The sequence below is a fragment of the Orbicella franksi genome, chromosome 12 (assembly GCF_964199315.1).
Source record: "Orbicella franksi chromosome 12, jaOrbFran1.1, whole genome shotgun sequence".
Classification (NCBI taxonomy): domain Eukaryota; kingdom Metazoa; phylum Cnidaria; class Anthozoa; order Scleractinia; family Merulinidae; genus Orbicella; species Orbicella franksi.
Window position 1 is genome coordinate 15,163,793 of NC_138156.1, and position 27,994 is coordinate 15,191,786.

A 27,994-nucleotide genomic window follows, 5' to 3' on the forward strand; every position below is an offset into this window, starting at 1 on the left:
ATAGTATCAGTTAAATGAGCACATTTCTACTTCACTGTTATTTTAAATGAAATGTCCATTTTACACACTCTAATAACCTGGGAGTTCTCGACTAATTAGTTTGCGTTTTGGTTGACTGACAAGCACATTCTTCTTTCAGCACGACAATCTGCGTCGGTAGTTCTAGAGTTGAATCAATCATTTTTCTCACTTTCTTCATATATTTATTAATGCTTGATCCATTGTAAGTTTGTATTTTAGATGTATTTCATTCCTCAAAGATGAAGCTCAAAGAACAAAGGTACAGTCTGCATGCGAGCCAAGTGGCCCATCAGGCCGGAGCTTATCCTGGTTTCTGTAGCATGAAGCCACTAGGAATATTTCTACTCCCCCCTGGATGGGATGCTAGTCCATCGCAGGGTTACCCCCAGCATTAAGTTCGCCGGTACCCATTTATACACCTGGGTGGAGAGAGGCACTGTGAGAGTAAAGTGTCTTGCCCAAGAACACAACACAATGTCCCCGGCCAGGGCTCGAACCTGGACCGCTCGATTCGGAGATGAGCGCACTAACCATGAAGCCACCGCGCCTCCCAAAGAACAAAACAATTCTGTATTCAGAATGGCCATTGAGAAATACAGCCGGATTACGACCTCTGGCGTGTGTGTGTTTTTATTAAAATCCAGAAATACGTAGCCAGTTCACCAGTTCGAAACCTCAACAATCTTAATCGCTTCATTGTAGGACATAGGTTTCATTCACTATTCGTTTAGAAAAGTCTCTATTTCGAGAACAAAAAACACGATGCGATTAATTCACCATGTAATTTCTTAACCTATAGTTTTGACTTGGAGGATCGTTTGCGCTCGGAATAGTCAGATCCAGCAATGTCAAGCTTTCCCCTAGAGATTGAGAAGAATATATATACAGGCCATGAAAATCACTAGGTTTTTACAGTAGCGATTGCAGAAATTGATGGCTTCCCAGCTTTAGCTTGCTTTAGCTTCGTACAAATCAGCCCACTTCTTTGGTCTTTTCCTCGTTTCTGGTGGAGTTTCATTGGTATAGAGGTATTGAATAAAGAGAAACACTCTATCCTATACATCCTGTATTGCTACAGCTTCCAACAACATATATTCCTTGCATTTTGCAATGACGTTGACACACACTATCGCATATTCGCATATATTCTTCTCAGAAGCAAAACATTGTTATTCCTGAAATGATGTCAGAAGCCAACTCGTCCCATTCTCTTTCTATTGCTCGGTCGTGAACATGGAAAAGGGCAATTTTACAAACTTTGAAAACTCGTAGAAAAAAAACAAAAATAGCTACAACGATAATTTTTTTGCAGTGGTGATCAGGAGAAAAAGGAAATTCATGTTAGGGAAAAACAATTTTTGGGGTTAGTGGCACTTTGAACATAACATCAACACTCCAGATATGGGAATGGTATGGGAGTTTATTGAGAGCTCCTTTAAGGAGCCTAGTAACGTAAGGATGCTGACCCACTGAAAAACTGTCTATCCTTGCATGAGTTGAGGAAATAGCAGAACGAGGGAGTCAAGTGATTGGTATGCTAAGCCTTTGTTAAAGATTTCTGTTAAGATTATTAGAATGTCACTTACAGATGACGAAAGAGGATCAATATGCCGTCCAGAACACCAGTGGCACCAATGGTTCCAACTAGACTCGTAGGTTTTGTGTGTGGAGGTACGAGTTGCTGTGATGAGTAGATAGGCAACGTTTCTTGGAATGCTCTCAGCTTGGAAATGTTGGTAGAGATGTGAAACATGGTCAAGTGAAGGCGAGGATACATAGGATGAACTCAGTTCAGGTCGGTTGGGTCAGTTAAGAGGGTTGGACTGTTCGGTAGCAACACTGGCTGAGATATTAGTACTCTCAGCAGAACCGGCCACCAGGGCTGGGTTTGCCAAACTGGAGCAACAAGAATTAGTTCCGTTTGGTCATTGTTACGTTTGTCAGGGTTTTGGATATCAGATTGAAGGGGGGAAGGCATAGCCCCGTAGAGGAGCCCAGTTGATCATGAAGGCATCTGTGTGGATGGCTCCCTAGGTCGGGCCTCCAACTGATCTAATGCGCAAGTTGGTTGGTTAGACGACTCGCAAACAGATCTGTGTGACAATTTAGCAGAAAAGGCCGAATAATTGTTGGGTCCAACTTCCACTCGCTTATGTCCTTGAATTCTCTGGACTCTTTGTCCGCTGAGACATTGTCTCTTCCTGGGATGTGAGAGCTATCACAAGGATGTCTCTTGCCTGACACCAATCCCACATCTCTAAGGCCAGAGTCCCCTTTGTTGTTGATGTAAGCGATGGCAGTCGTGATGTCTAGCTGCAGAGATACACTGTACAGTTATGTGAGACTTACATGAGGGTTTTTAAGGCCAAAAAGGACACCTTTAGCTCAAGATAATTAATGTGTGGGAAAGACTCTTTTTGTGACCATCTTCCATTGGTCTGAAGGGATTGATGCACTGCACCCCCAACCTTTCTTGGAGGTGTCGGTAATGATCATATCCAGCGGAGGAAGGTGCACATGACTGCCATTTGCATTGAGGGTGTGTTTCAACCACCAAGCGAGTTCTACTCTAGCACTCGGTGACAGGGCTCATTTGGCTCCTGGTTCATTTGTAGGCTCCACATCAGATCTGACTGTAGGTGGCTGGTCTCAAGGACTCTAACAGACCTATTAAACTTGCTAGGTTTTGTAATGTGATATTTTGAGAAATGAGCACACAGCAACAACACGCTAGAGTTTTGTTGGCCTTTTTTACCGGGTGTGATACCATCATGCACATTGAGTCTATTTGGAAACCCAGGATGGTTATCACTTGTGTTGGAATCAGTAATGACCTCTTGAGGTTTATTGAAAAAAATAGGGACTGAAGGAGAGTCACTACAAGCTGAGTATTTTTCACAGCTTCCTTCATTGTTGCAGCCAAAAGAAGAAAGTCATCCAGGTGTATAAGGACTTGAATGGCCTTCCTCCTCAGGAATGCGGCAACAGGTTTTGGAACTTTCGTAGAATTCTGGGGGTTGAATACAGGCCGAATGAAAGAGCTTTGAACTGGTAACATGTTCCCTTCCAAATGAAGCAAAAGAACTTTTGGGAAGACTCGTGGACAGGCACAGAAAGGTAAGCATCTTTTAAATCTACATTTGTCATAAAATCTCCTAGTAAAAGCAACGTCTTTAGACAACTGAGGTGTTCCATCCGGAAATGCTCATTTACAATGAACTTGTTCAAAGAACTTAAGTCTATCACCAGACACACAGATCCTCCCTTTTTGGGTACAAGAAACAGACGGCTGTAAAAACCATCTCTGGTTAAAGAGGTTTTTTGTAGGGCTCCTTTTCTTCCTGGGATATTAGGAGGGCCTCCTGACCCAATGTTTGGATAAATGGTGGAGACGTTTGAAAAGGAGTTTTGAGGAAACTTACCTTGTAACCTGAAACAATTGAGAGAATCTGTGGGTCCGATGTTAGGGTTCTCCAAGACACTATGCACTCTGAGAGTCTGGCTGACGTCCTTTCTAGGGAGGGGGGGACGAAAAAGTCTGTTTTTTTTAATGAAGCCCTTGGTAATTTGACTGAGATTTAGAAGGGTTTGAATACCCAGTGGATTGATACTTGTTAAAGATGTCTCCTCAATGTTTGCTTTGAGACTGGGAACTATTAATACATCTAGAAAAGGATTTCCCTGTAGTTTGTGCCAAATTTTTCATGAGTCCCCTCGACAACTCAGCCTGATTTGAGGCCAAGGAGGAGAAATCATCTCCAAATAGCCATGATTTTGCATTAGGCAGAGGAAGTTCCACCAGGTTTGTCCTCGAACTGTTTATGGCAGCAAGGACTCTCTGTTGTCTCAGGATAGACAGCTGAGCATTAGCTGATCCTAGAAGGCATAGGGCTTGCTCCAAAGCTACTTTAATTTCCTCATATGTTGGAGCTGAATAATTTTCCATACAATCATGAAGGCCACAAAGTGAACCTGTGGCATTTAAAAAAGCACACTGAACATTAAACATTTCCTTGTCCCTTTCTTGTACAAACTTTTTCACTTTAAATGGTACTTGATTCAACAATTGTTGATCAAGTTTTGAAGCAGAGAGTGCATCCACTTCAGGAGTTGCCCAGTCATCCATAATAACCAGAGATTGCTGGTAAGATAATTTTCTTCGAAAATTAGTATCCAGAAACTTGGAGAAAGCAGCTGATGGTTTCCAGGAGGTTGACTTGGCAACTGGGTTGAACAGCCCATGATCATCACTAGATTTCGCTGAGTTTTCACTTTCGTCAGATGTCTTACTAGACTCTGTTGGTGCCTTAGCAGGCGCTATGGGTGCCCGAATAGGCTCTACGAGTGCCCCAATGAGCGTAGTAACCGTCTTAAAAGATTCTTTGGTTGCCAAAGGTTCGCTAATCTCGAAGCCTGACATTTCACCCGCCATAATCGACAAAGCATCATCATCAGTATCTGCAACAGTTTCTGGCTGATTTGCTCGTGACTCTAACGAGTCTATTCGGTTGGAAAGACGTTCTATCGATGGAAGAATCTTCTGAAGGGATTCATTTTTGTCTTTGTACCGTTTCAGCAGGACCCTTCATGATGTACATCAGGTGACGAAACAGAGTTTTGGAGGGAAGATGGCGACTGGGAGAAGGATCTTTTACGCAACTTGTGTCTTCTATGAGACATGTTCAACGATTTTAAATATCCTGAAAAGTGACAAATATCACCAAAACGAAACCTACTGTGTAAAAACACTGAGGTATAGCCTAAAAAATGGTTAGAATTTGTAAAGAAGGCAAAGCAAAAGCAAAATACTTAGCGAATGGTTTGAAGCACAAGGAAAAAAGCCACCGAAGCATCATGGGATCACAAGATCTAGGTCCCAGAGCCTTCTGTGTATACCCAGGCCCCTTCTATTGTTTCTTTAGGGGTGTTTGCCTTTCTGTTGGTGTTTAAAAGTGGTTTGAAGCACTAACTGGGAAATTCCTACCATTTGTTGTCTCATATATTTTGAATGGAGTCTGAAATATAATTGGTTCCCAACTCAACGTTACTGAAACGCAAGTATTACAGCTCATTTTTAAATGGCTGGTGTTGTATCCAATGTAACGCATGCTTTGACTGGCAACTTTTAAGGTGTGATAATGTAATGCCTACTGGCATTATGCCCTCTGGCTTTCAGCCACACTTTCTTACAGTGTGCTATCTATATATCAATAGTAACTGGTCTTGAAGTGCTGACTGACACGGCTGTCACAATGTATGTCAAGCCTGGCATTTGTATGTTTACTATGTATGGTTGTTTTAAGGGGAGTGCCATTTTTTTAAATGTTCATTCACAGCCACCTCCACTCTGGGAAATTTGTGATAACTATTATATGAACTACTTTATTACTGTACTTCACCACAATGAACCTTTACAACCTTTTTCGTGATATAACTGGTCAGATTGATGACCCACAGCAAATTTAAAGTTCTGTGCGATTGTGTGAGATGAAGTTATATTTTCATCACATGCCACTGAATAATAAGCTACCTTTTACATAAGATTAGGAATTTGACTTGTCACTGATAAACTTGATACAATTCTGTCCTAGAGCTAGCTTTCAACAGGGCTTATCATAGCTCAAGTTGAAATGAAATAACTCTCTTGTATGCCTTTTGAGGTCAGAAAGATTAAATTCAGGGACTCTTAATTGAATCATGAATTGTACAATTTGAGTGCTTTCAACATGAAATTCAAGTACAAATCAATACAAACCTACACATGTCAAAACCCTGACAGAGAGCTGATCTATAGCGTTCTAAAGGCCTGCATCGCCCTAAATGGACTGAACAAGAGCTTCCCACATAGAGAACCGATTCAACTTCGAGCAAACTAGACCATAATTGGGAGTAAGTGAACACTCCGCATGCTGTTTACAGCAATTATCAACCGGAAAACCACACAAATAAATTCCTTCAGCACTGGCGTATCACAGACAGTTCTGATATTTAGCTAGGCGGAGAATGCCTTAAATTGATAACATTAGGAACTGCTACTCAAATCAGCAATCCAAGTGATTTTCTTAACTGTGTTCGTGGCCATGTTTTGCTCGCAAATAACAATGTCCCGGATGTACTTGAATTTCATTGAGTGGGAAAGTGGTATTTCAACACTATAACAGTCTTTAGCTAGATCAAAGTTAAGGCCAAGCTAAGTTACAAGGCTAACTGGCGACCCATAATAGTCTTGGGGCCGTTTCATGTACAGTAATGGATGACGCTTGCTAGCAAATCATTAGACTTGCTCCTTCATTGGACTTAATGATGTCCTTGGGCAGACTTCCTTTACACAGTAGTTATAGAATGCTAATCCATTAGCTCCCTCTGTGAGTCACCACGTGAACAAGTTCAGACCAGTAGCCTGGACTAAACTCAACACCAGTTGAAAAGGGGAGGTGAGGGGGTGGGTAGCAATAAATAATAATAAAAAAGCTTTTTAAATGAAACATGCAGAAAGAAGTTCTCTACATTTCATGCTAGGTAAGCCTTACAAGCTTCTGCCATTAGGAAGGCAAAATAAAAATAAATAAATAAATAAATAAAATCACAGGTTACATGAATGAAGGGGTGCAGATCTGCGGGAATGTTCCTGGAAAATCCGACAGATATATTGTCTAGCTTAAGAATTCCTAAGAGCTTATAGTAGGGTCCAGCACTCTCCCTAGCATATGCAAAGAAGATGGACAGAAGACACTTACTCTGTTTGATATGAGGACAATTTAAATGAATATTACTGGCACAGCCCCAGGCAATAATGCCATAGCTTAAATAAGGTTAATTCAAAGGATAGTATAAATTATTATTTGTTTTAGCGTATGAAAGTCAAGGTAATGGCTAAGTTTTGAGAGCCTGAAAATATGAACGTTTTTAGTTATTAATTTTGTACTATTTATATATTGCAACTGTAGTTCCCAGCTGAGATGCTTGTCACTATAAACTCCTAAATATTTTTTTCTCCTAGATTGTCAATATTTATCCTAGGGTGATACCTATAATGTAGGTGAAGAAACCAACATATTAACTGCCATAAGAATAATCAATTTCAATTAACTGCAAAATATACATAAAACATCATCTTACCTTCATTTTGTCCAGGTCATCATAGTCACTGATTCGTTTATAGAATGTGCTTTTCTTCTTTGTCTACCGTTGAATTCAAACAACAAACATTAAGGAAAATAAGATACTGCACCTGAATGGTTAGTAACTGGTGAGGGGAATGTTGCCCATGTGTGTGGTAGTAATTTTCTAGAGAAAATCGACTATAAACCCATGTTCAAGTGACTACTTGCAGATAGCCGTGCAATCAATCTCTTTTTGTCTCTTGGCAGAATAATGAAGCTATGTATACACCTCGACATACCAACATTAGCTCCAAACCTTCAGTAATGAAAATATCAATAGAACTCAACAATTAAAGATGATTAGTCTCTTCAGAAAATTACCAAGAGGTCAAGGAATTTTTCAGTTATAAACATGGCATTGGACAGGTAACTTAACCACCATCTTTTACCAAGTTATCACAATGTGTTGCTCCAGAAAATGTCCATACCCCTTCCACAGAAGGTTTTTTAGCTTGAAACCCCTCACCCCTCTGGAAATTCCATTTAGTGCCCTACTTTCCTTTAAAAAATTGGGCTTTTGAAATCCCCCTCCCCCTTAGAATTTCCATTAGCCTTCCTTGGGGTGGGTATGGATATTTTCTGGAACTACATTACATAAGAATAGACCTGATTTGAACACGACTAATACTCAAACATCAGCTGTTCGAGCTTACAATGGCAGATTATGTATCTTATCAACAGACAAACCCTTTAGTTTGCCAAATCATACCACACCTCACTACTCAATAACACACCAAATATTTCATAGGAATGCTCTGCATGTCACCCACATGGTGTTTGCAACATTTTGAAAAGAAGATTTAACAGTACTTTATCATACTGAAACTTTCAACAGCTGCTCACTCATCCGTAGCTGAATACTGATTTAAAGTTTGCACCTAATAATGCTCAATACAGTTTATCTGAGCTACAGCTTTTCCTGCTGCACCTCTCAAAAACACCAGCATCCTGATGTTCAAACCTAACTAACAATTGTGCTTTGGCTGCTGCCAATCATAATAAGGATGACAAACAATGAACCTTAAAGAAAAGAATTAAACAAAATGAATCGAAATCTACCAATCATAACCCACAGAGGAACATTTCGAGCCCACTGTGGTAGACTAGGAGACCCACAGGTAGACTGTGGAGACCCACTATGATGACTAATAGCAGCAAAACACAAAACAACCTCGTTCCCAGGCTCTCTCTCTTCTGCCTCCCTTGTCATTGGGAGAAACACCCTCGTTGCAGCTGGTAATGTGACCACCTGTGACACGGACATTTCCACCAGGGCAGAGTCGACGAATAATTTTTGTTGATCTCAACTGAAGTGAAAGACAGGTGACGACCGCTGGTCATCGCTACATGTATATTAAACCACACATGGGCAAGTACTGTAGTACACCTTTGAAATTCTCCAGTCCTTTTCAAAGCTTCACACAAGCTCACACAGGTCAAACGAAATATATTTATATATCCAGCATATTGAAGTACCTATCACTCTGATTCCTGCTGGTTGATTTACTAAGAAGTAAGAACTGTTTCGCCCTTTCATGTTGCTTGAATTAACCTCATGGCACATTGTTCGCTATATAAAACAATGTTTTATTTACCATTTTGCAAAAAGTTGTTCTTGACTATGCCAAAACACTGCACAAAGAAGAAAATATATTACCTCCAAATTCAAAGTTTCACTTCGATTTGATACGTTTAACACATCCCACCTGTCAAAAAGTTTGTGCTCCATCCTACTGCCGAATTTCTTTGTGAACGAAAGTCTTTTATATTCTGGAGTTGGCAGAAATATTGTAGCATTCTTCATTGGTAAAATTTGACCTCAAACCCTGATAAAGTGGCTAGTTTTTAGCTACTGCTTAAGGACTTGAAACCCACAAATCGACACAAAGTTTATCACAGCAACTATCAAAGCACTCTACCACCTCTCCTGGCCAACAGATTTTTTACCACCCAGATTCTGGGTGGTTACATGACCAGCCACAATCAGGGTCTTTCTCCGAACGACTAAGGAGGCAACCAGGTTGAACAATGAGGTTGAACACAAAACCGTTGATTGAGCAGAATTCATGTGCTTATGAGAGACGCAGTACGATCGCAACTTTTGATTTTGTGCATGTTTTCAAAAATCTTGAAAATGGCTTGATAGATTTTTGTGACACAAAATTATAGTGGGAGTGATCTTGAAAAACCCCTCATCCTTGGGACTGCAAAAAATAACATCAACAAAACCTTCAGGCCATCACATCATAGACACACTTGTATCATTTTGAAGCAATTTACCCTAATATCAAAATTGTATTCATCTAATGGTCCATTTACTATTATGCAAAAAGTGTGGTTTGAAATATCCTTCTTTTGCTGCAATCTACTTGCAAATATAAATTAGTGCATGCTTGTTTATATTCTATATTTTTAATTATTACTTGCATTTTTAAATTTATATCTTGTATTTTTAAATTTTATCTTGTATTTTTAAATGATCACAATGTCTTGTGTTTTTAATTATTATATTTTTAGTCCAGGGCCCCTCTGCATATCAGCCTCGTTGCTGAATGGACCACTCTTGCAAAATAAAGTTTACCTTTACCCTTTAAATAACATGCATTTTTTTCTTTTCCTGACACATCAAACTATTTAAAATATTGGTATTTTCTATAGCAAATCTGGTTGGCGCAAAATTTAAGCTTATCAATTTTGAGCTTTCTTTTGTTCATGAAATATCATTCTACCAAACTTTACCAATCTATTTCCAGTAGCTAGCTGGTGTAGTTTTGACACTATTCCCATCAGGCAAGACAAGTAAAATGCTTTTTGAAAATGGCACAGAAATGGTGCAGAAAAAAACTGTATCGTAAACCCTTAAAAAAAACCTTGAAAAAACCATCACCCCCTATGTAAAAACAATTCCTACAACAAAAATTTACCCCTTTGTCCTTGGCTAAAGGTGACATGGGAGGGGAGTCTGTGAGTGTCATGCTTGATTTCTTGTGTCTGAAGGAATCAATTGAGCTTTCGGATGATGCTGCAGACACAGAGCTTGGTGATCGCTTCAGGGAAGTGGACCGTCCGCTTGGAGGAGGACCTAAAAACTCCTAGTCAAAAAAGACAAGAAAGAATAACTATCAGGAATGAGAGTGAACCCTTAAATCACCTTTCAATGCACGTCAGAGAAAGCTTAACTGCGAAAGAGACTTTGAATAACAAAATAAAAAAAACAAATCTGTACTATGCAAGTTGTTAGATGGTGCGTTGGAGACTGTAAGTGGTGTCTAGTTGACAGTGACTAACTCTTCTTTCCTTTTACAGTAATTAAATAACACTGTCAATTGAAGTCATTTTTAGGCTTTTAAGAATAAAAATAAAATTGAAGTTCACCAATAAATCACAAAAATGTTCTCATATCAATTTATTTGTATAGGTAATTGTATGAATATGAGTGAAATTAAGGATTTATACTACCGGTATAAGTAAAATCCCTTATTGGTGGAGCTTTTATGTGATTATCATTTTGTTATACGACTGAGAAAATTAAAAACTTGCATGCATTAATTTGCACTGCAGTTTTTTTGAATTAAAAATTTACAATAAAATTGCCTGTTCTCAGTCAGTTATAATAAAGTAATTTTCTCTGTTATACCATGCATAATTCAAAGTTTTTCTTTGTGTGAAAATATATCTGTTATTGATACATATAAATCTACAGTATATACAATACAAACAGATAAACTACAATTATAACAGTTGCAAAATTAATACATATATAAGCTATAGTAAATAAGAGAGATTTAATAATAATAATGACATAACCAGAATAGACCAAAGCAGGAGCATCATTGCATGTAAATTTAAATCTAAATTTTCTAGCCTGTGCTTAGAGGAGATTTTACTGACAAAATCTGCGATGAGAGGAGAACTACTGTGTAACTTATTTGTATAGATAAAATAGCGGGCAAAAAGCAAGGTGTACTTAAATTTTTTCAGAAGTTCTTCGTTGGCAGGATTGGAAAAAATCCCATACAAAGATTCTTGATTTGATGGTTTAAAAGAAGACTGATTACAATTATTGAACCATTGCACCACTTTTAACAAGAAATCTTTCGTAAAAAAACAGTCTGAAAAGGTATGTTCTATCGATTCTTGTTCTCCACAATATAGGCATTCACTGTCACCTTTGATATCAAATCTACAGAGCTTGTTTTTAGTTACAACAATTTGATGGAAAAATTTGAAGTGAAATTCCCTCAGCATATTTTCTCTGGAAACCTGTTTAATCAATATAAAATTTTTTTCCATTGTTTTGCACATATTGCCATAGATTTACTCCATTTAGTTGGTCCAGTATGTGGACCATTATTAACTTCCTTGTTCAATAACCAGTAGAAATCCTTTACTTGGCAGTTTCAAAGTTTACTTTTGTTGAACTATCAAGATCGAAAATTGAGTGGTTTTGTAGAAAGATGCTCTTGGAGAACGGTTCCAAGTTATTGTTCTCTGTCTTGGCCAGTAAGCTGTCCAGAATAGCACTTCTGACTTGATAGTAATTCAAGAAGTTAGTTTTACATTTATATTTCATTTTAAAGGCTTGGTATGAGAGTAGCTGACCTTGCTCAGGTCACTTACCAAGATAATCCCTTTTGAAAACCACTCTTGGATGAAAAAAGGCTTGCCATCTATTAGTATTTCCTGGTTATTAAATAAAACGATTTGGCCCAGATTAAAATTATACAGAGTTTTAAGATCATTGAAGAAGGAAAGCAGTCCTTATAGAAGGTAGGTAATTTCAAATTAAGGAAAATCACATAATTACAGTGCAGTAGAAAGTTTAAGCCACCTAGCCTTCTTAGGAAAAAATCAGGTACTGAATTTCAATTTGAGTTTGCATGTTTCAGCAGAAAAGATATCCATGCCAAATGCATGGCCTTTAACATCAGATCTACATTGGTCATACAAATACCACCTTTATCGTAATCTTGGTAAAAGCCTTCTCTTTTAATTTTATCCTTTTTGTTGTTCCAAAGGAAACTAAAGAGTTTTCTTTTAACAGTTGTGATACAGTCGACTCCCGATAACTCAAACCCTCGCTAACTCAAACCTTGTGCTAACTCAAACCAAAATCGATTTCCCCTGGATTTCTGTCATACATTTACTTTAATTTTGCTCTCAGTAACTCGAACCCTCGATAACTTGAACCACCCACTAATTCGAAGCAATTTTCGTTTCCCTTCAGGTCATTTTCTGTATAATTTTACCCTCAATAACTCGAACCATATCTGTCAATACGCGCCAAGTCAAAACAAACAGTGCACTGTAGTCCAAAACATTAAATTTATTTTGAAGCAGCCATGTGAAAAAACCTGTACAGTTCACAGTTCCTGTTCTCCCTGCTGCTTTCCTTTGTTACGTTTTTCACGTTATGTTGCCTTCCAATTTATAGTAATTTAGAGATATATTGTTTTAGTTTCACTTGACTTCTCTACTCTGTAATTAAATTTGATTACAATGTACACTGCATGAATAGAAAAACATTTAACACCCTTTTTTCCTCATTTCCAGTCATTTGTTCTAAATTCCAGATAACTCAAACTCCCGATAACTCAAACCTTTTTCAATTTCCGTTGAAGGTTCAAGTTATCAGGAGTTGACTGTAGTATCTTTTGGCACATTGGTGTAAGAGGCTGAATACAGAATTTGCGACAGTCCTAAAGATTTAATAATCAAAACTTTCCCAAATAAGGTGAGGCTCCTTGAGCTCCAAATATCAAGGTGGGTTGGGAGTTCTTGAATTTTTAAGTTGAAATTGTAGTGATTGTTGGTTTTGTATATTCCTAGAAAGTTGTTAACCAAACAGAGAGCTTTGTCAACAGAGTTAATATCTTCACAAAAGAGGTTAGCGTCATCTGCAAATTGGCTCACTTTAACTTCCATAAATATTTATTCCTTTAACCAGCTTACTCTGGCGGATTTTATCGGATAGTATTTCTGCACCCAAACTAAAAAGATATGGTGACAGGGGGTAGCTTTGTCTGACTGCCCTTGTTGGCTTGAACCCGTTGTTGAAAACTGCACTTTCAACATCAGGTAAAAGATGCTAGTCCACCACTTTACGCCTTCCCCGAAATTAAAAAGATTTAATACGCCTTTATGAATGGCCATTCCAAAGTGTCAAATGCTTTTCGAAGTCAAGTGAAACCAAGACACCCATTAACTCCTCATTCTTAGAGTATTCGAGAACATCACTGATGAGTCTTAAATTCTCACCTAAAAATCGTTCCTTCATGAAGCCTGTCTGATCTGGGTGTACAAATTTTGGAAGAATTGTCTCAATCCATTCAGCTAAGGCTTTCGATGCAATTTTATAATCAGTATTTAACAGTGTTATTGGTCTCCAATTCTGAAGGTCTAACAGATCCAAATCAACCTTGGGAATAAGAGTAATTACTCCATGGCATTGTGAGATAGACAATTCCCTAACTTCATAAGCCGTGTTTAGGCTTTCCAATAGATAACACCCTACTGAATTGAAAAAGTATTTATAAAATTCTATGGTGAAGCCATCCTCACCTGGCGATTTGTTTTCCTGAAATAATTCTAATACTCTTTTGCATTCATCGAGGGTCAGAGGGCCGTCTATTTCTTCTCTGTCTTCATCCAAGGGTTTTGGACAGATTAGATTTCTGATAGAGGTCAAACTGTTCTTGTGATGTGGATATTTCAGAGGAGTACAGGTCCTCATAAAATTCCGAGATGACTTTCAAGATTTCCTTTTCTTCTCTTATTTCTACTCCGTCCTGTTTTCTGAGTTCGTTGATGCTCTTTCTGTAGTAGTTTCGTTTTTCCAAGTTGAAAAAGTATTTAGTGGGTTTTTCCCTTTTTTATATCCACCTACATTTGGATCGAAACATTGCAGCCTTTCCTTTGCGCTCATATATTGAAAAAAAAGCTCTGTCTTTAAAGCTTCATATTCATTTAAAGTGGTATTAATATTAAGCAGGTAAATGCTGTTACAAATTAAGTTGTCGAGGTGATCAAGTCACCTGGAAATTTCAGTCTCCCTTTTGGAAAGTGCTCTTGAGTTGTCTTGCAAATGAAATAAATTTTTCTCTTATTTCCACTTTCATTAATTCCCAGAATAGCTGCATGTCCGGAACGAAGGAATACTTCTCGTGAATTTGAGGTAATAGTTTGCGAATATGTGCTATATAGACTTCATCATCAAGCAAGGTATTGTTGAATTTCCAGAAATCTGGCCCCCCTGGGATCGTCACAGGCAAAGACAGATAAAAATAGATTGCTTTAAGATCAGGTGCAATTGACACAGTAATTCCAACTTTGCTTACATACTTTACCAAAGATTTTGCCACGAGAAAAAGGTCTATTCTCGACTTAACCTGCAAGGATTTAGATTCATATGAAAAAAGTTGTGAATCGGAACTTGTCTATGGCGCAAATGTTTAAAGTGCCTATGAAGTAAAAAATAATTGCTGCTGATTTGAAAGGCTTTTTAAAGTAAAGAAGAATGGCATTTTCTTTATTTTCAATATCTTTTTCCGTTTTAGAGATATTCACATTTTTGGATTAAAAGTGACGACATCATAGGTGGTTCCACTAAAACAGTTCAACACTCAATCAAGAATATCTCTAGAAATATTAGAGCAGTGTTCTTTGAACTTGGCACCAGAAATGTACATCACAAAAGAAACAAAATGACACCCGTCGTGCCATCGCCATGGCAACAGTTACGCTGCCGGTCCTGTTTTAAATAAAACTGACACTACCAGATTTTATCTTTAACAAGGATCATCCACTCCCAACAATCTAATGGGAAGAGTTAAGACAATATGGGAATCATGTGTGTTCCGAGCAAGACCTTCTGTCCCTTTTCGAAGGGTTGCAAATTGGCATATTTGGTTTTCACAGAAAGAAACTGGAGCCAAAAGTGGTGCCATGGCAACAACACAGAAGGTGTCATTCTGTTTCTTTTGTGGTGCACATTTGTGGTGCCAAGTTTGAAGAACACTGCTCCAATATTTCTAGAGATATTCTTGATTCAGTGTTTTACTGTTCAAGTGGAACCACCTATGACGTCATCACTTTGCTCATTTGCATAATACAAAAACGTAAATATCTCTAGAACGAAAAAAGATATTCCAAAAAGGGAAACGCCATTCTTCTTTACTTTGAAAAGCCTTTCAAATAAGCAGCAATTATTTTTTACTTCATAGGCACTTTAATCCCTGGATGAACTCTAGATCTGTTTGGTTGTTAGGTGCGTAAATATTGCATAACAAAGTTTTCACGCCTTTTAAATGCATGGTGAGTAAAACAATTCTCCCTGTATTGTTACTAAAGTATTCCACATTGTTGTTTATGGCTGGATCTAATAAGATGCAAAACCCATGCTATGGTGTGTCCCATGAGAAAAAGAATCTTACCCCCCATTCACTTTGCCACATTGATTCATCATTTGAATACGTCTCTTTGAGAAAATTAGACCACAAGTAGTCCCTCTTTCGCTTAGTCTGTCATGTGTGATGCGAAAGAAAACTGCGAGAAAAAAATGGCCGAGCACTTCTGGGGGTGAGGAGCGCGCGAAAGGAGGGACTACCGCCTAAGCCCAAGAGTTTGCCCTTTCACGGCCGAGTGATTTTTCAGTGTAGAATTTCTCATCTTGACATCCTCTTATTATCGCCTGTTGTCAATAAGCCCGGGAGATATCCTGATTAAAATTGCTCTACTCTACTCTTCAAGTAGCCAGGCAAAGACATATGCCGTGAGAAGTATATCTTCGTGCAGTGTTTGTTCAGCGAAACTGCCAAAGAAGTTTTAAAAAGAAGACGGCAAATGAGGCATCTTTTAATGATTTCGCTGCGTCTGTAGGTGTAAATCTAAAAGTTATTGCAAAAATTTCAAATGCAGAGTTTCAACCGAGAATTTACATTATGTACTTGACATAGGAGACCAACCAACTGCAGTGAAATGTTTGCCAATAGCAGCAGAAAGTTTCAGCTGATTTCAAGTGAAAGTCCAGTTCAATCCTTCAAATGGACGGCAGAAAGGCTAAGCTCAGTGAATTTACATTTGCTGACTTGGACGATGCTGTTGAATGGCAAAATCACTAACACGCTCGCAGTCGGGTTGGAGGCGGAAAGCTTTGCCAGACAAAACACTGGATAAATTTAAATCTTTCCAAAGCCTGTTGGCAGATTCGCAAGAACACTATGGCTTGCGAAGCGCGATTCCAATGTTTCGATTTGCTCTGGTACCACTTTGATTTGCTCCGGTTGTAAAACATTCCTGTAAGACGTCACATGTATCTTGAATGTTGACAACACGTTGTCAACACTCCTAACATACGCCAATTATATTTTTGTGTTGTGAGAGCAACGCATAATTCAAACTCTTGGGCTTAGGTGGTAGTCCCTCCTTTTGCGTGCTCCTCGCCCCCAGTATTTCGTGCGGCCATTTTTTTCTCGCGGTTTTCTTTCGCGTCACGCACAACATACTAAGCGAAAGAGGGACTACTTGTAGTCTAGGAGAAAATAGAAATTTGTTTTCTGATCTTTCAGATAAGTAAAGTTGCTCCTTGTTTTGGTCTGGTCTCTTATACCTCTAACAATTAACAAAATAATTTTATGTTTTATACTGGATTGCATTGTACACGGTCTTCCTAAGCTAACAAAAATTAATAATCAATGCACAAAAAGAAGCTAAACCTCCCTGATAATAATAACCAAAAAGAAAATGGCAACACACACACAAACAAAAAAGAAAAACCTTTAAGAGGTTGTTTGACCTTCGCCCTTGTCCATTTCAAACCTTCCCTCATGTTAAGGGCTCATTAACCAATTCATGCGCGCGTTGCTAAGGAGGTGAAATTTCACTTCCAGTTACTTACGTCAGCCTGAGCGTGGAAAATAATAACAACTCAAAAGCTTGCAAATTTGCTTACATTTTAGATGTTTTTCTTTGTGTTTCACAAAATGCAAAGTAAAAAAAGTACAAGCAAAGACAAAATAAGAGAAAGACAGAAAAACAAGAGAAATAGAAAGAGAAAAACTAACCCCGCGTTACTTTGTTTGATCTACCGAAGTGCCCTGGTAGTGTAAATTGCGCATGTGCTGATAGGGTAACTTCCAGTAGATATCGGGGGCACTTCCGGTTTCTTTAAATGCTAAAGGAAACACGGTTTTTCATTAAATCGAGCCTTTTTTGATGAATTTTGATTAAAGCCAACTTTGGAAACATAGCTATGCATTCCTTTTTCGAAATCATGCTTTTTTCAGAAAATTAAGAATTTTTCAATATTTTGAAATGCTCTCAAAATCTGACCTCATAGAAATGAAACAAAATCGATGCATAGCGTAATGAGGATTTAAATTAAAATATTAAATCAATGAAAAAAATCCCGATAAAGTAATTTGCCTGGGAGCCTTCACATTTTTTCTGTATTAGTCACATGACCATGGGCGTGGCCTGATGACGTCATCACTAGTGTTACTGATTGTGAAAGAGCTAAAACACATGAAATAACACTGAACTAACTTAAAATGATGAGGTTATATGAGAATAAATTTTCCTTAGCAACGGCTTGAAAAGATCGGTTAATGGGCCCTTAAGACACAGAACAAGACAAGACAAGACAATTTTTGACATATCCTACCATAACCATTCAAATGATCTAGAGATTATTTAAATCATGTTCAGAATCAATTTCAGTAGGTCTTCCCTCAGGGGATGTCTTCACAAACACTTTACCGTCGATGGTCTACACCCCTAGTAGCAATAACTCTTCTTTCCTAGCTTTAGCTTTTCCCACCAGCTCTCTACGGAATGCCGTCAGGTTTTCGTTGATGAAAATCTTGCCGGCTTGAACTCGATCTGCTGCTGTAACATCTGGAAATATATCGGCAAGGTGTTCATTTTTCAGTTGAACTGTCTGCTTATAAGAGAAGATTTCACTTTATGACAAACGAAACGTACAATAATTTGGCTGGATTTCTTTCTTTTCACTCAATGGCAGATATCAATATCTTCAGGTTTTACTTGAACATTCGACGCATTGGCGATTTTGAGTACTGCACCTTCATTTTCATGAATACTTTTAAGAATATTGACAATTTTAAGCGAGTTCTTTCTCGAGTATTGCTCTAAATTGTCCAAGCCATCGTACAGTTCATCTGTTTCATCTCTTTGCAGAGACTTTTCGTTTAATTGCATCAAGTTCGATTCTCAGTCCTTGTTGGTGTTTTGCACATCACTTAGCACGGTCTTTCGCGCCAACAGCTTGCTTTGCAATCTCCTAAGCAACAACTTCAGTTCACCAACTTCAGTCAAGAGTTTGTTGTTTTCCTTGAGGATATTTTCTGTGGTTCTTTGTATGCTAATGAGTAAAGTTTGAATATCATAAAGGTTGGGTTCATTTGTAGTGTCAACCTCTTCTTCTTCAACTTCTTCTTTGCTCTGAGTATTGTCCGTCACCATGTTTGGGTGTTTTGACACAGATATTTCCTCCTCTGTAGAACCTCTTGCACCTCTCTTGTTCTTTTTACCTTTTGTAATAAGCATTTGTGTCGGAAGCAAACTTAAATAACGATTCCAGGTTCGCAGAGGAAAAGATTTCTTCCCGCTCAGAAAACGTGACTGCTCTTGGCCATTGCTCACGCGCTCTCCAAAGTTTCACGATGCACTTGTGAGAGGCACAGTGGCCTCATTGGCTGGCGACATTGCTTCGTGTTCTTGGGCAAGACACTTTACTCTCACAGTACCTCTCTCCACCCAGGTGTATAAATAGATACTGGCAAACTGTTGGTGGTAACCTTGCAATGGACTAGCATCCCATCCAGGGGGGAGAAAAAATACTCCTAGTCACTTCATGCTACAAAAACCAGGATAAGCTCTGGCCTGATCGGCCACTTGGCTCATATGCAGACTTTACTTTACAATGTACTGACAGAATTCAGGCATCATAATTGATCGAGAGTCACGCTCAAGCTACAGCTGTAGCCTGCAGCGGAGCATGAGAAGAAAAAGTGCTTTTTGTTGTTTCTTTCTCTCAATCTGTGCTCGCCTTTGCACATTGTGATCATGTATTGTGCTTCATGCTCTACCCTGCTAAACTGCCTGTTCTGCAGGCCAAGTTCAAACAGAGTATTGACCATGAAAATGGCCTATATGTAAAGCAATACAAATTTGTCTTCACCGCCGAGCATTCACACACCACCTATTGTCATTTTTCATGGCCAGTAGAGGATACTTTTCTATTGTCTACAAGAGTGAAGACCATGGAAATATTATACCTGCCAACTCTCATGCATTATGCGCGAGTCTCATGCCTGCAGATCTAAAACTGTGATCTCGTGCATTCAGACCAATTTCTCATGCCTAACTGACAATGGTGAGTTTAATTGCTTAAAAACCGATTAAATAAAAATTCCATTTTTTTTTTACCAAAAACAGTTGGTGAGTCCAGCAAAAAAGCGTCTTCAAGCTTACTCTGTTATGTGTATTGAGTTCACAACACCTACTCGTGTTTAGATTGTGTGACGTGACATATTTCCGGTCTACTTTGTCATGGTTAAGTCGTCAAAAATCTTTGTACACCTTTGGTTATCTTCGGAAGTCGTTGGGAAATCTTTGGCAATCTTCGGAAGTCGTCAGAAATCTTTGGCAATCTTCAGCAATCTTCAGAAGTCTTTGAAAATCTTCAGCAAACTTTGGAAGTCTTCTGCAATCTTTGGAAGGCATCGGTAAATCTTCGGAAAATTCAGGTTGTGTGGAGATGAAAAATCTCACACATTTTACTAAAAAAAAGTTGGCAGGTATAAAATATGTGATCAAAATCCTTTGGTGTGGACCTGCATTTCTGCAATATTGAAAAGAAAAAGCATAAGCCATCCATTGGTGATTACCTCATCATCGTAACTGAACACATCCTTGTCCTCTACTTCCATCCCTGTCAAAACAAGTACAATTGAGACAATGTAAATTTGTTGCTTATTAGTAGAATGTGCTCCAAAACATCTATTAAAAAGGCTTTAAGCCAAGCTAACTTGTTATATTTGAAGCAATCATGTTTCATTTAATACCTATGACAAGGGTGGTAAAAGAGATTGTGAGGAGTTTGTACATGTATGTTACGTGACAGTATAAATTCTACAACAATCATTCATTTTAAAATAATCATTAATTTAGAGGAACACCTAAGGTGTTTTGATTGTTACTACTGATAATGAAATGAGTATGTTATGTACACGTACAGAGTAATTTAGAGGTAAAGAACTATTTATAATCAACTTTATTATATGACTGAGAAAATTATTTCCTTGTGATTGGCTGAGAGCGGCCAATTTACCGTTAATTCTTAATTTGCAATGCAGTGCAAATTGACATGCATGCATTTGGAATTTTCTCAGTCATATAATAAAGGAGTAATTGTATGAAAGTTTGGGCAATTAAGGATTTACACTACTTGCAATATTTAAAAATTCTTTCAAATTGCACTCACCTAAAGGTTCCTTCAATTCTGAGAGAATTTTCCAATATTACTGGTAGTTTAAATCCTTAATTGCACTTGTATTCATATGATTAGCTATACTGTCTATTGAAAGAGACCAAATGCATAAGTTACGTCTCCTTGCCCTTAGAATGTAATAAGGGCTATTTTGATATTGATGTTTCTGTCCTTATTACTTGAGTTGTTACAAAAATCTTTGTTCCCTCATTTTATTAAAAAATATCTTTGAATCAGAGGATTGAAATAACTCACATAAGAGCAGGCACCAAACTGACCAAAATAGCAAATCACTAAGGTTTTAGAACTGCAAACCATGCGCTTTCTCAGATGACTTTTATGAGTACATGTACCCACCAAGTGATTTCCTGATCTCAGTGGAGAGTGAGAAAGAAAATCTGTCCAGCATCTAAAAATATTCATGAACTGATGACATGGCCAGTAAAACAAGTCATTTGGTGAACAAACTGAGTGATTTCCAGCAGAAAACAACTGTCATTTGAATCCGTAGTTGCTTGCTATAAGTTTGCTGTACGAATCAATTTTACTCTGCAGTGGCCATTAATCAATCCGTGGTTTATAGCTAATTGTGATGAATTTATAGATGTTTTTCTTATTAATCAAAACTATAACAAAATTCTCAAACGTGACTGGCTATCAGCAGCCCGATTTGAGCATTAATTGGACAGTGTATGCGTCATGCTTGTAATTAGACAGTAGGTGCCATTTTGCGTGCGCTGTTGCGGTGCACTTTGTTCAGTAAACTGCTGGGTTTTTCAGCATTCATAACAACGTTTTAAAACGTTCAGCGCTCAATCGATGGTTTGTTCGTTTCTCGAATTTTGTCATAATTTTGATTAATTGGTAACAGGACATCGTGTCATCCAATTCAGTCTGTAATCATACTCGTGATTAACAAATCAGACTCCCGCTTTGCGGTCGTCTGATTTTGTTAATCATTTGTATGATTACAGACCGAATTTGACTCCACTCAGTCCTATTACCATTATTTATTAAATCCACTTTGAAATCACTGGTTATCCTTGCAGTCTGATTTGCTCTCAGTGGTGTGATTTATCCATGAATCGCACTACTTTTTGCTCTAAATCGCATCTTTTTCTCAGCCAACAAGAATGGAACAGTAAAACAAAAACACTTATCAGATTTCAAGGTTAAAGTAACCAATAAAATTTCAGGAAAGTGAAAGGCAAAAAGCCAGAGTGGCGAATTTTGCAACTATTATTGTCAAAACTTTGTTGTCATTGTTGTTTTTTCCAAAACAATTGACAAATTTAATTAATTACAGTTTCTGAATGACAATTATGAGCTCCTTCAGGCTGAAGACCCACTTTAATGGAAGTTTCCAACTTTCAGTGTCCATTTTGACAAATATTTTGGTGATTTTTCTTCAACATCTGCTTACGATCCGTATGATACTGAGTCCAGCAAAACATGAACAAACAAAAGTCACACAACAACAAATTCTGAGCCATCTCAAGAAGGTAGATGTTTCCAGGTTTCTGGTGGTTTCAAATGAAGCAACACAAGAACTCATCTCTGTCGCTGTGAATAAAGATAGTCAAAATACGCCTGGGCTCCGCAAAACAATGACTGAACGAACATTTCCGAAGCTGGTGCCAGTCCGGCCATCTTGAAAATATCTTGAAACAAATGGTGCTGCAAGAACTTGACAAGGTCCTGAGTATCAAGTTCTATGCCAAGGTCACACAAAAAATGAAGATGATAACAAGCTAGAATCCCTTAAAATTATGCAGAGTGCCACTGAACGGTATTTAAAAGAAAAAAAACTATCCACTTGGCATCGGGCACTCGGGGGAGTTTCATAACTTGAAAGAAATCCAACGCAGAATTACACAGGATGCACCTTGAAACTCCTCCAAAGACAACGAAAAGTCTAAGCCTCAACCACAGAAGAAAGGAAAGCCTTCCATCATTGATTCAGGCGACGAGAATTGAAATTTATGCACGAAGTAGACAGGTTTCATTCTGACTTCAGAACTGCTTGTTTCTTTGTTATGCTTGAAGGAGTTTTCGTCACATGACATCATTTTGCATACTAAATGAGATGTAGTGATGTTTCCGGTTCCGCTATTTGCAACAAACCAGCTAATGGAACAATACACCAAAATCTAAAATTTAAGGCAATAAAATGTGACCCTCCATGGGAAAGCAGGGAAAAAGGTGAACGCATGGGCATGCGTGTGATGACATGGCACGCTAAGCGTGTCACCTATCTCTCAGATATGCGCATATGTAATAAGCAAAACAAAGAGTGTCACGGTAGATATTGTTTTGCATGCTAAAGCTTTTGTCCAAAGCAGTGAACTGTTTGACACGCTTATGGGCGAAAAGACACGTGTGTGAAAAGACATGCGTGCAATATAGCACGCGTGCATTGAGACATGCTTCCCAAAACAGCCACCTTTCCAATTCGAGCCTTTCAACGTGACAAAACTTACTTTTCCTGGTACGAGTCGAGAAATACATGGTAGACAACATATGTTTTTCATTTGTTTATTATTATAAAATGAACACACACAAGTTTACTTCACTTACTTCCTGGCGGGTGTACAAGACTCTTACGAGTTATGAAGTGGACTCGTCGCCTTGAGTGACGGTGTCGCATGTCAACCTGTTTCACCTGTTGGACTGTAATTTTGAGTTGTAAGAGACGTGTATAAAATGAAAATAAAAACCCACGAGACCTCGAGAATGAAAAAAAATTAGCTTGGTAGGGTCTTGACTTTGCAACCATGGTCCAGACCTCTCGCAGGTAACCTCGCTCCCAGGGTCCTCACTCGTTGCTTAGTTACAAAACCAAAAGTCGTTGTTGCCGTTGTTTAGTCTTCTTAAAAGTAAATCATGGAGAACACACAAGGTCACGAATTTCCCTGCTTTCTGTAGTGAGAAAACGATTTAGAGTTTGTTCAAGAAGAATATTTCAATCCTAGACTAGCTGAGGAAGAATTTAATGAAGATGAGGACTTTTCTGACGACAGCAGCGATGATGAGACTGGCTTCGACATTGACTTCGAGTTTTCTGAATTGGACTCATCTGATCGATCAAGAGTGGAGACATTTATTCGCAAAACATGTGGATGTACCCTGGGTGACAAAGAAAAGCCATGCAGCTCAACTTTTCTACTGGAGGACATTATTGACTGCAGAAACAACTGTGCGGAACTTGAATCATCTGAACTGGATTTAGTAATTCTAGGAATAGTTCAAAGTGCCATAAACTGTGATGAAGTCAGCAGCTTGGGAAGAAAAGAGACAAAGCCACAGCGGACCAGGGTAACTCTCTCTTTTCACAGCCACTGAATCTGTCTTAAAACTTTTTTGTTCATGCATCGTCTGCACAAGAGCCAATTTTACAGTTTAGTCAAACATTAACAAAAGAATGGACTAACACTTCGAACCCACTGAAATACGAAATGGCTACCGAGCTCTGCTTTCAGTGTTGAGACTGTGGAATGCGTTGTAAAGTTTATAATGAACGTGGCAGAAGACCAAGCCCTTTTACTTCCCGGTCATGTCCCTGGCTTCAAACAGATTGATGTTAAATTGCTACCAAGCTCATTAACAAAGTGTAAGCTTTGGAAAATGTACCATGATGCGTCCAATGCTGCTGGCCATGTAGCCGTTGGTTACTCGAAATTCTGCGACCTGTGGAAGCAGCCTTGTCCATTCATTGTGATCAGCTTCAGATCTCTGCTGGACTTCCTAAAAGAACAATAATCAAATACTTAAGTCAGCCAACTTTCCAGAAACCCAAAAAGCGGAAGCTGTAAAACAACAGGAGGCTCACCTAAAATTGGCTGCAGAGGAGAGATATTTTTACAAAAGCTGCTGCAAAACAACAAAGGATGCCCTCGTCGATCACTTAAAAGACGTTGACTTTTCTGAGAAACGTGTAGCTTGCAATCTAGAAGGAACAGTTCACTATTCATATGATTACACTCAACAACTTCACTACCCAGCTGATCCTTACCAGTCTGGTCCGATTTACTTTAAGACCCTGCGCAAGTGTGGTTTGTTTGGAGTTTGCTGCGAGACCATACCGAGGCAAGTGAACTTTTTAATCAATGAGATCGTTCTGACTGGGAAATGGGCAAACAGTACCATTTCATATGTCCACTACTTTTTCGAGCGTCACGGACTTGGTGAGACATTTGCTCAAATACATGCTGATAACTGTGGGGTGCAGAATAAAAACAACGCATTCATGTGGTATTACTTATGGAGAGTCATGACCAGACTACACCACACCATTGACTACAGCTTCTTATTAGCGGGACACACTAAATTTGCCCCAGACTGGTGTTTTGGACTAATGAAACAAAGAACTCGTAGAACGTTTATTTCATCGCTGTTTGATATAGCAAGGGCAGTTGAGGATTCGGTGACCGTCAATACGGCAGAACTCGTTGGCCTGCACAATGGAAGAGTGTTCATTCTGACATATGACTGGATGTCATATCTTGACACATTCTTAAGAGGATCCCACAGCTAAAAACCTACCATCACTTCCGTTTTGATAAAAATTTCCCCGGGACAGTGTTCTGCAAACAGTACTGGTCAACTGAGGAACGAGCCCTGAACATCATTGTCGGTGGCGTTGTGTTACTCATTTTGGTCACAGTATGTCACAGCAAACATGGTCGTTTTAGTCTTCAGCTGCTCTTTGTTGGAGGGAGGTCAGGCTTGCTTTGCGTGGTTTAGTGGAAGTTGTTGAATTTTTATAGAGAGATGTGCTCGAGTGTTTTGCAACTTTTGGCTACGTAAATGGGACCTCTTTCGAAACTACTTACACATGGATTTCGTAAATACATTTTACAACACCAATAAATTGCAAGGTGGAATAATTACAAATGCGATCTATAAGATACAAGAAAATGTTCACCAGTTGTTTCCTGGCGATTCTGAACAAATACACCTTTGGTACATCATCTAGGGAAATGTTTTCTTTGTTTCATGAAATGACAAGTTCAGTTGAAGCAGTAAAGTCTTCGTTCCTTAATATAAGAATGTAAGATTATGCATTTAAATGTACGTGAATTGCGCTACAACAGTTTCGAGTATGAAATTTAACCCTACTCCCTCTGTGACCCTGGATTGTCTTGCCAACACTTGCTGCCACATGCTGTTGCATAATTTGACATAATTTATGCGTTGTACTCTTCTCGGGATGGTACTCTATTCGGCATTTTACAGGCCGGAAGTGAAGGAGGATGGCTGTTTTCGCAGGCTAGTGTTGTCATGAGTATCACTTGCCATGCGGGCGTCCCGTGTTCAATTCTTCCTGGGGTCACCTGTCACAGTGTTCTTTTTATGTTGTTTTACTTCATAGAAAAATTTCTCACTGCCGGTCATTGAGTCTATTTCAAACCTTGTCCGGCTGCCAGACACATTATCGTCGAATAGCTTGAACTTTTTCCCCCAGATCCCTGCCCAGCTCTTGTTTGGCTGCACAAATACTGGGACTGAAGGCTATGTTGTCAACATGGCGAACGAAATGCTAATCATATCGACAACAGACTACAACGTTGGTGGCACAAAATTTTGCTTCAGTTTCTGCCGAGTAAATACTGCATGTTTACTCACTTATTTGAATTCTTCACATGTCATCTGAAATCACTAATGTTTATTTTCAATAAATCGAGAGCACTGCTGAAAGAGAGAGCTGATTTCACAAACATAGGACCCATGATCATGAATAAAGATATTCTATCGTCAACTTTGAGTATGATACTCGTTGAAAAGCACTGGAATCGCTGAAAATCTGTGAGGAGAAGTTGCTTGTTTCCAACGTTTGCTTTTACAGCCGCTGCTGCATAACTCGGGTGTCAGCCAAGCTGAACTTGTTACTGATTGTTGAGATGAAAGAACGGTGAGTTGAACGTTAGTTCTTCAATGCGGTTAGCATGTCATTTTGCACAGTTGAAAAATGCATGCTATTTGACTCACTGGCGTGCCATTTCACATGGTACGGAGCTAGACACACTTCATTGTTCGCTGAGACACGCGACTTTTGTTTCTACCGTGCAATAGTAACAACGGAAAAATTTTAATGAGGCGTGCCTTCTAGCTTGTCATTTTAGCGTGCCCGTGCGTTCACCTTTTTCCCTGTTTTCCCATGGAGGGTCACAAATTGTGCAATTTCAAAATGGATCTAATAAAGTAGCAATTGACCTTCACATCATGCAATTTTGGTCTGAAATCATACTTGTGATTTCAAATCGAACAAGTGCCCAGCGTGAGTTCCATTTGGAAATCACATGTTTGATGTCAGACCAAATTGCACTCCACGCAGTTCAATTACCATTATAAATAAATCATCAGCTGAACGTTGGCAAGGTGGTATTTGTACGGTTTCAACCAGGTGATCTGAAATTGGTGGGTTGAGGTCAGCAATTTATATCCTGGGGATACTAACAGTTGGTTTGCATTTATATAGGAACTGGAAAATAAAAATATTCAAGCCATAAAAGTAATGTAATTATAAAAGAAAATGAGAGCATATGGAAAATTTGAAATAATTATTAAATTTGGGAGGAAAACACTTCTCGAGAGTGAAAAGCCTCACACACAATTTTTGGCAAAGTTTCAATCAAAAGCCGCTGTCAAAACCTTTGATGGATCAAAATTTTTATACCCCACCTTTGTTGTTTATCAAATAGTCTTTAATTTGGGAGCCCTTGTTCGACTACAAACGTGAAAGATCACTTCATTGCTTTAGAAGCCATTTTGTTCACAATTGTCAGGGAAATGTTGCTCTGCCTGCAAAATACCCAGCAGAATTACCACCAAAAAATAGTTTACAACCAATGTTGTTCGTCCTTCGTAGTCGAAGATGACCAAAGACATCTAGTTTGTTAATAAATTTCTACGGTGTGTCCGGAGGTGGCTGATGAGACCAATCCGGGCAAGCAAGCCTCTCCCACAGGTAGGGCAGAAGTGGGTTGGGGCTGCGCTATTAGTGCTAGTGGCTCTTTCCTTGCGTACTGCTCGCTTCTCGTCGGCTTGACAAGACCTGCGTTCCTCTGCTGCGTGGGCTCCTTTGGTGATGAGTTGGTGCCAGGAGGGTCTGTTGGAGGCAAGAGACTCCCAGGACTCAGTGCTGATGTTGAAGTCTTTTAGGGAGACTTTTAGACTGTCCTTGTAGTGCTTTTGCTACCCTCCAACTGTGTGCTTGCCAGAGCAGAGTTCCCCGTAGAAGAGCTGCTTTGGAATGCGGTCATCTGGCATGCGGGAGACGTGGCCTGCCCATCTCAGCTGG

The 27,994-nt window shown here is 38.9% G+C and overlaps 3 protein-coding genes and 1 pseudogene across 10 annotated transcripts in view; 1 reads left to right on the forward strand and 3 right to left on the reverse strand.

Moving 5' to 3' along the window:
• Positions 1 to 6,044, reverse strand: part of LOC145462469 (uncharacterized) — a 249,957-nt gene extending 243,913 nt beyond the window's left edge. The window contains exon 1 of the mRNA XM_081446005.1: positions 285 to 6,044. Coding sequence (XP_081302131.1) covers positions 3,650 to 4,453 — 804 coding nt within the window. The 5' untranslated portion in view covers positions 4,454 to 6,044 and the 3' untranslated portion in view covers positions 285 to 3,649. The remainder of the gene's footprint in view (positions 1 to 284) is intronic.
• The window catches only part of LOC145462359 (bridge-like lipid transfer protein family member 2), a 274,690-nt gene that overhangs the window by 29,162 nt on the left and 217,534 nt on the right, over positions 1 to 27,994 (reverse strand). For all 8 annotated transcript variants that reach the window (XM_081445856.1, XM_081445860.1, XM_081445857.1 and 5 more), the window contains 3 exons: positions 20,093 to 20,136; positions 10,109 to 10,276; positions 7,141 to 7,203 (listed from right to left, as the gene is read on the reverse strand). In XM_081445856.1, the coding sequence (XP_081301982.1) occupies positions 7,141 to 7,203; positions 10,109 to 10,276; positions 20,093 to 20,136 (275 nt within the window). The remainder of the gene's footprint in view (positions 1 to 7,140; positions 7,204 to 10,108; positions 10,277 to 20,092; positions 20,137 to 27,994) is intronic.
• The window catches only part of LOC145462449 (cyclic GMP-AMP synthase-like receptor 2), a 266,104-nt gene that overhangs the window by 11,492 nt on the left and 226,618 nt on the right, over positions 1 to 27,994 (forward strand). The gene's annotated exons all lie outside the window — the stretch shown is intronic.
• On the reverse strand, positions 13,235 to 20,085 carry LOC145462458 (uncharacterized; annotated as a pseudogene).